Here is a 7,696-nt window from a genome sequence, read left to right as displayed (position 1 = left end):
CAAAATAAATAAATAGAAACAATAGATTTATATAGCTAGTTATTCAGAAGACAAACAGAACATATTTTCTGTAAAGTTTATTTACAATGTTGCACATGAAAACAATTAGTTAAAAAACCTGCAGTTATAAATTTAATGTTACAGTAATATTCAACACATTTTTAAAGTTAGTAGTGTAAATGTATGCTTTCTCAAGCCAAACTAAATATAGTTAGTTTGGCATGAAATGCTTAAAATGGTTACTACTAGTTTTTTCAATGTATTAGAAAGCATGTTTTGTCATTGAAAAGGCACTGAAAAAGTCTGAGGTGCAGCTTTTCGAACAAGGCAAAAGGAAAAAAAACATTAACAGTTTGCAGGTAGACAAATAAACAAAGCATCACTAAAATAGTACAAAGATCCCGTTAACTTCTACCAACCCCTATCAAAAAATAAAAATGTACAAATTGCAATTGCTTGGCTCAAGTTAATGTGAATTATTTGAACAAAGTTTCAAAACTTACACAAATAAGTTTTCTCAATCATAAAAACACAAGTACCTGTCAATGTACTTTGAGGAGTTGAAAACTGGATTGCTTTGGAAGTATAGAAACCATTTTAAAAAATAGTACACAAGATGGATACAAATGTGGGAGGCCATCCCATCTCCATCATGCAATCTAACTGACTCTTCAAGTCCAAAATGTTCAGTTTCACTAGTCTACTCAGAAGTCTATTCCAGGTGTTAGTGAGTCTTTGCTTTAAGGGCTTCCTCACATCTGTACTCAACTTTCCCTTCAGCAGTTTCATTCTGGTATCCTGGTATACTTTGTAGTATTCTGGATTAACCTCATTTATGCCCTTCAATATCCTGGATACCTACAAGGTCATACCAAAGTCCAAGCAGTCCAAGGCTAAAATATCCCATTCTTCTCAAACACCTCTATGGCTTGAATGTTTAAAGCTTATAATTAGTAATGTCAGATCAGAGTACAAAGCAGACTAACGGTACCCTGTTTGGAATTGAATTATTAGTAAAACATAGCATCTTCTGTTTCATCCTCCTAGACAATAAGCTACATTTTGATGCATCCTAAATGACAAGTTTTGGGAAGGATTCGAGAGAGGGTGGAGATCTGCACAAAGCTCATTTCTGTTCTTCCAATTGTTAGTTATGCACCCAATTACATAGATTTACAAGTACCCTTTTACCAACCAGCTTTGGTTGCAGAATTTAATACAATCATCTTAACCAACCCAACTCAAATTTCTAAGAACTCAACAAATTCAGTACAGGACTCAGTGACTGAGCATGCTGTGAATAGAAGGTATCATACATAGTAAAGAAAAGTTTTAGTAACTTTATTCCTGTATGCAAAGGGGTTTGTATAAAAATCTCTTAGTACCCATTATAAATATCAAAAAGTTATACACATGCACATTTACTATTTGGAACACTGATCTATATACACATGGAGGCTAATGCAAATTTTATTAAGCTAGGAGCTGTGTAATCTAAATGCATTTTGCTTCAGAGTTTCCCTTGGCCTCATTTCTGTCCTCAAAATAGGTTCAATAACCAGAAGGGTGGACTTTTGTAATTAACAACACAAAATAAATTTAGTTTCGTCAAATAGTAGTCAGGATACATAGGTTATGAAGATCAAACAAAGCTTGCAAGTCCTCTAAAAGTTATCATTCCAGTTCATGACTTTGTCATATTCTTGAATTCTCTGTTTGATATGCGAGAGTTTGTTTTTCAAATATTCACAACGTTCTTTTTTCTCCAAGAATGTGGGGTCCTGCATAAATAAAAGCACAATTAAACATTACATCATTCAGTTTGATGTCTTGTTATAATAATTTTTGGAAATCTTAATCATTAAAAAAATTTCAAAGTTACCAAATGTGCATCAAAGCTCATTTTACAGCAAGTTACAAATTCCTACTTTTCTTGAATCTTTCTCAACAGGTATATTATTGTGACCCATTTCAACAAAGGAGAAAGATGGAAAGGTTATTTTTACACAAGTGCTAAGCTTGGGATATACCCATTTTCCATTGGAGCATCTTTCTTCTGCTCTCAACTCCATTGTTAGGCACTGACCATTACCAGAGTAATACAGAGTTCTCTTGATTACCAGTCTCGTTTTCCACCTTCCACAAGCTTGAAACTATGAACATATGAAATTGATGGTCCATTAAGCCTAGTCCATGTGGTATTGATGCCTGAAGCAGATTGATCACACACCCCTTATCCACCTGCAGCCATCTAATCTGAGGCAAAAAAATAAATAAAAATGCATGGCCGATAAAATATCTAGCAAATTCCCCTCCGACCCCCTTGGGTGGTAGAAAGATAGTACAGGAGACCACACTGACTGCTTCTATTAGCTGGTGTTTCACCTATCTTTTACAAGGCGCGATCTCTACCTCAACTAGGAACTCTGCGTGTGCAGGAAGCGAAGATTCTATACCATTTAATGTGAAAGTTTTTAACACTGCTCAAGCAGGTTAAATGAATCAGGTGGGGATGGAGCTCATGATAGACACACAGGCCTTCAAACTCAAAAAACCTTAAGACACAGTCCAAATGATTCAAAAAATGTATTGCCTTTGGAGATTCACCAATGATGGCCATCAATGAACCTGCAACATGATAATGTCTTTATTTACCTAGTTCCCACAGAAATTCCTTGGTGTGCAATTAACAGAAACCTGTTGATTTTCCAACTGTGCATCTGCTTTGCTCAAATTAAAATCAAGTCAACACTTGGGAATGTCATCCAGGACACAACATTCCAACTACAAAATGAAGGTCTTCCATCCACCACCATCATTGATGCACATTTCTCATTAAGACCACATCAATTTTTAATCCAATTCATTAACTTCATAACAGAGGTGTTTCTTCTAAAAATGTTATTACTATTTAATACTCACATTTTTTTTCTTCTGATATTCATGGAAAACTTTTGTGATCCTGTCATATTCCTAACAGTTAGAAAACACATAATTAGATCTTAATCCAGGATGTCTGGTTGTCTGAATATTAAACATATCAATATGTTGCTCAAGCATTTTCTTTATTTTGGAACTTGTATAGGTTATCTTCCTCCCTCAAATACACCATTTTTTCCCCCATAAAAATATATTAAAACACAATGCATAAATCCTTGTGAAAGTTTCCCGATCTTGGACCCAAGTGGATGCAAGCGGTGCTTCTCCATAGGGATAGAGGGGTAAAGGTAAGTCACTCCAAGGAGCTCTCCTCCCCTAGTGGCTAAATCAAAAGAACTTAAACAGCAGCAGACTACACCATTCAATGTCATGGCTGAATTTCGACACCAACTCCACTTTCTCACCCTATCCCCATATCTCTTGATTCCCTCAATACCCTAAATCTAGCGATCCCAGTCTTGAATATACTCAACGACTGAGCATCCAAAGCTCTCTGGGGTAGAGAATTCCAAAGCATCACAACTATCTGAGTGAAGACATTTCTCATCTCAGTCCTAATTTGATAACGCTTTATCCTGAGACTATGACTCCTAGTTCTAGATTTTCCAGCCAGGGGAAACAAGCTCTCAGCACCAACCCGGTCAAACCCTCCAAGAATTTTATATGTTTCAATGAGATCACCTCTCATTCTTCTAAATTTTAGAGAACATAAGCCCATTTGACTCAATCCACCCTCATAGGACAAACCTTTCATCCCAGGAGTCAATCTAGTGAACCTTTGTTGCACTCCCTCTAAGGCAAGTATATCCTTCCTTAGGTAAGGAGACCAAAACTGTACACAGTAATCCAGGTGTAGTTATATAATTACAGCAAGAATTCCTTACTCTTATGCTCCAACTCCATTGCAATAAAGGCTAACATACCATTTGCCTTCCAAATTGCTTGCTGTATCTGCATGTCAACTTTGTGATTCGTGTACAGGAACCCCCAAATTCCTCTGAGTACTAATATTTACTACAATTAATTCTGCTTTTCCATTCTTCCCACCAAAATGGACAATTTAACACTTCCCCACATTATCTGCCACATTCTTGCCCAATCATTTAACAGGCTATATTCCTTTGCAACCTCCTCTCTATAGGTAACCATTCACTTGGGGAATGGGAGTTGGGAGGCAACTCTTACTTTCTTTTAAAATAAAGCTTTCAGGCTCTTTTGATGGGTTAGCAGCTGGGCCATACAAACCAAGATCATCCCAAGTTCAATTCTAGGTACGTGCTAAAGTGTGAGATCTTAGCCAAAGTGGTGGTCGGTGGTAATATAATTAACCTTAGCACCCAAAGTTAGAAAGCATGGAAAAACATACTAGGAGTTGCAACCCTACACAGACTTTTACAGTTGAATAGCTTGCTGACACAGCCTGTATATGTATAATGGCCTCTTGGGTAAGGAACTGGAGAGTTCCTGGCAACTGTGGAATTGTATCCAATCAAGTTGTCAGTGGTGGCACAAGCTGGTAGGTAGCACCCTTGCCTCGGAGTCTGAAGGTTATGGGTTCAAGTCCCATTCTAGAGACTTGAGCATAAAAATCAAGGCTGACACTCCAGTGCAGTGCTGAGGGGGTGTTGCACTTTCAAATGAGACAGCCTGAATGGACAACAACTTTTATTTATATAGCACCTTTAACATAGTAAAATAACCCAAGGCGCTTCACAGCAGTGTTATAAGACAAAACAGATAAATTTGACACCGAGCCATGCAAGAAGAAATTATGGCAGATGAACAAAAGCTTGGTCAAAGAGGTAGGTTTTAAGGAGCATCTTAAAAGGAGGAAAGATGGGTAGAGAGGTGGAGAAGTTTAGGGAGGGAGTTCCAGAGCTTAGGGCCCAGGCAGCTGAAGGCACGACCACCAATGGTTGAGCAGTTATAATCAGGGATGTTCAAGAGGGCAGAACTTGACGTAAAAGAACACCGCACTATTTTGAAGAGGAGCAGGGGAGTTCTCATTGATGTCCTAACCAAAATATCCTACCCTCAATCAACATCACTAAAAAAAAGATTTGTGAGAAAGGCGTTATTTAAATGCAAGTCTTTCTTTTCTTTAACAACTTCAAGAGAGAAATGGGAGAATATTGGCAAGAGGAAAAAAACTGAGGGTCCTCAAACATTATAAAAACACACCCAAAGATAGGTCTTTATCTGGGTAACTATTCTTGTATTTTAAAATACAAGTATCTTTATGCACTATTTACAATGTGTAGTTTCCCTTACCCCAGAACACGTGGGAATGACAAACACCAGTTTGTGTCACGGGGAAGGTTTTGCCACAATTGGCTAATATAAAGGTTTGTAAGCCTCAAGGCACTTTTCAGTTTCAATCTGATTTTCTTTTAAGCCAGTTGGGCAAGTTGGTACATAAATACTGTAAATACTGCAAGAAAAACAATCTTGCCAAATCTAAGCTAAAGGTGGCACAGAGAACCAGTTTTTGTAATTAAGTTCACATACGTCCTTCACGAGGGCTGCTAGATTATTGCAATTGAATAAGCCAAACTATTTTCATTACACAGGATTCTTACATTTGTGCAATAAAGAAAAACATGATATTATCATTTAATTAGTTGCATAAAATGTTTAATTATCCCGTTCCCATCTTTCCTGAATGCACTGGGTGCCAGCAGGTCCTTGCTATCTTGCCCATGTGCAGTCTCCATGAGTGAGCCTAGCCAATGAAAATTAGCAGGCCAATTAATTGAGAAGTGAAGCCAAATCCAATTCTATCCTCACCCGACAGCCACACATGCACTTTTCAGGAAGTCAGATAGGAAGGTGCTACAGAACCACAGTTCATTCTCCCTCCACCTCCTCCCGAGCCTCGGGACACTGAGGCCAATTACAACATCCCACGACTACCATGACGAGAATCAAGTAACTCAGCAGAGATAAGGGAGAGGCAAGTGGTGTGGTTCAGTACCAAACAGGGCAGTGCATTTATACACTGAACCATCAGAGAAGCAAAAAAGAGTTCTCATTTCTGAAATAAATTGTTTTGTATTATAAGTCATCACTAAAAAGGATGTTAACATGTGCATTGATGAAATAGAAGTTTAATCAAAGATTTCAGCTCTCGAGAGTTACTGCACACAGTGAAGTATTGAAACACTGTGTCTATGTTTGAATAATGAAAATAAAAATCTCCTTTTACAAAATCTGTCCATTTATTTTATTATTTATTGATCCTTTACATACCCAGCCAGGAGCTTGTCAATTTTATGACAGCATTCCCTCTGCTGGATACATATGCAATTACATTACAGTTTTAGGGCTAGTTTCCTCTCAAATCACCCATTTACCGCCCAGCGGTAAATTCCAGTCATTACCGCCGGGCGGTATTCGATACTGTCCGCCCATATATTACCGCCCAAAATGAAAGTTTCATCATTAAGATCCATTTACCACCTGACCTTAATACCATCCTGAAAAAGCAGGTCTTACTGGATCTTAAGTGGGCGGTATGGACACCAGATCTGACAGATTTGTTTGATATTACACAGATCTTTATAGTTCTCCACAGTTTGATGTCTTTTTAAAATGGATTGTAGTATTTTCCAGTGTTAGACAATAATATAAATGGTCTATTAAAGCCTCATTTACTCCTTTAGTCTATTTCTCACTCACTAGTCTCACTCAAGTTAGTCTAGCCTCCGGTCCCCCCCCACCCCATTACTTCTCCTCCGCCTCCTCACACCCCGCCTCTCTCTCTCTCCTCCCCCATCCCGTCTCTCTCTCTCTCTCTCTCTCTCTCTCTCTCTCTCCTCCCCCATCCCGTCTCTCTCTCTCTCTCTCTCTCTCTCTCTCTCTCCTCCCCATCCCGTCTCTCTCTCTCTCTCTCTCTCTCTCCTCCCCCATCCCGTCTCTCTCTCTCTCCTCCCCCATCCCGTCTCTCTCTCTCTCCTCCCCCATCCCGTCTCTCTCTCTCTCCTCCCCCATCCCGTCTCTCTCTCTCTCTCTCCTCCCCCATCCCGTCTCTCTCTCTCTCTCTCTCTCCTCCCCCATCCCGTCTCTCTCTCTCCTCCCCCATCCCATCTCTCTCTCTCTCCTCCCCCATCCCGTCTCTCTCTCTCTCCTCCCCCATCCCGTCTTTCTCTCTCTCCTCCCCCATCCCGTCTCTCTCTCTCTCTCTCTCCTCCCCCATCCCGTCTCTCTCTCTCTCTCTCTCTCTCCTCCCCCATCCCGTCTCTCTCTCACTCTCCTCCCCCATCCCGTCTCTCTCTCTCTCTCACTCTCTCTCTCTCTCTCTCTCTCCTCCCCATCCCGTCTCTCTCTCTCTCTCTCTCTCTCTCTCTCTCTCTCTCTCTCTCTCCCCCATCCCGTCTCTCTCTCTCTCTCTCTCTCTCTCCTCCCCCATCCCGTCTCTCTCTCTCTCGCCTCCCCATCCCGTCTCTCTCTCTCCTCCCCATCCCGTCTCTCTCTCTCTCTCTCTCTTCCCCCACCCAGTCTCCTCTCTCTCTCTCTCTCTCTCTCCCTCCCGGTCTCTCTTCTCACCCGTCTCTCTCTCTCTCTCTCTCTTTCTCTTTCCCTCCCCCACCCCGTCTCTCTCTCTCACCTCCCCACCCAGTCTCTCTCTCTCTCTCTCTCTCTCTCTCCTCCCTCACCCAGTCTGTCTCTCTCTCTCTCTCTCCTCTCTCTCTTCCCCCACCCCGTCTCTCTCTCTCTCTCTCTCTCCTGCCCCCCCCACCCACCCCGTCTCTCTCTC

At 40.8% G+C, this 7,696-nt stretch overlaps 1 protein-coding gene across 1 annotated transcript in view; it reads right to left on the bottom strand.

The window, feature by feature from the left end:
* Positions 1–244: 244 nt before the first annotated feature.
* Positions 245–7,696, bottom strand: part of marveld2b (MARVEL domain containing 2b) — a 29,978-nt gene continuing 22,526 nt past the window's right edge. Inside the window, exons 4-5 of the mRNA XM_070875605.1 lie at positions 2,923–2,973; positions 245–1,781 (exon numbers count right to left, since the gene is read on the bottom strand). Coding sequence (XP_070731706.1) covers positions 1,665–1,781; positions 2,923–2,973 — 168 coding nt within the window. The 3' untranslated portion in view covers positions 245–1,664. The remainder of the gene's footprint in view (positions 1,782–2,922; positions 2,974–7,696) is intronic.

The sequence above is a fragment of the Pristiophorus japonicus genome, chromosome 1, assembly GCF_044704955.1.
Source record: "Pristiophorus japonicus isolate sPriJap1 chromosome 1, sPriJap1.hap1, whole genome shotgun sequence".
NCBI lineage: Eukaryota > Metazoa > Chordata > Chondrichthyes > Pristiophoridae > Pristiophorus > Pristiophorus japonicus.
This window is presented reverse-complemented; position numbering and strand designations above follow the sequence as displayed.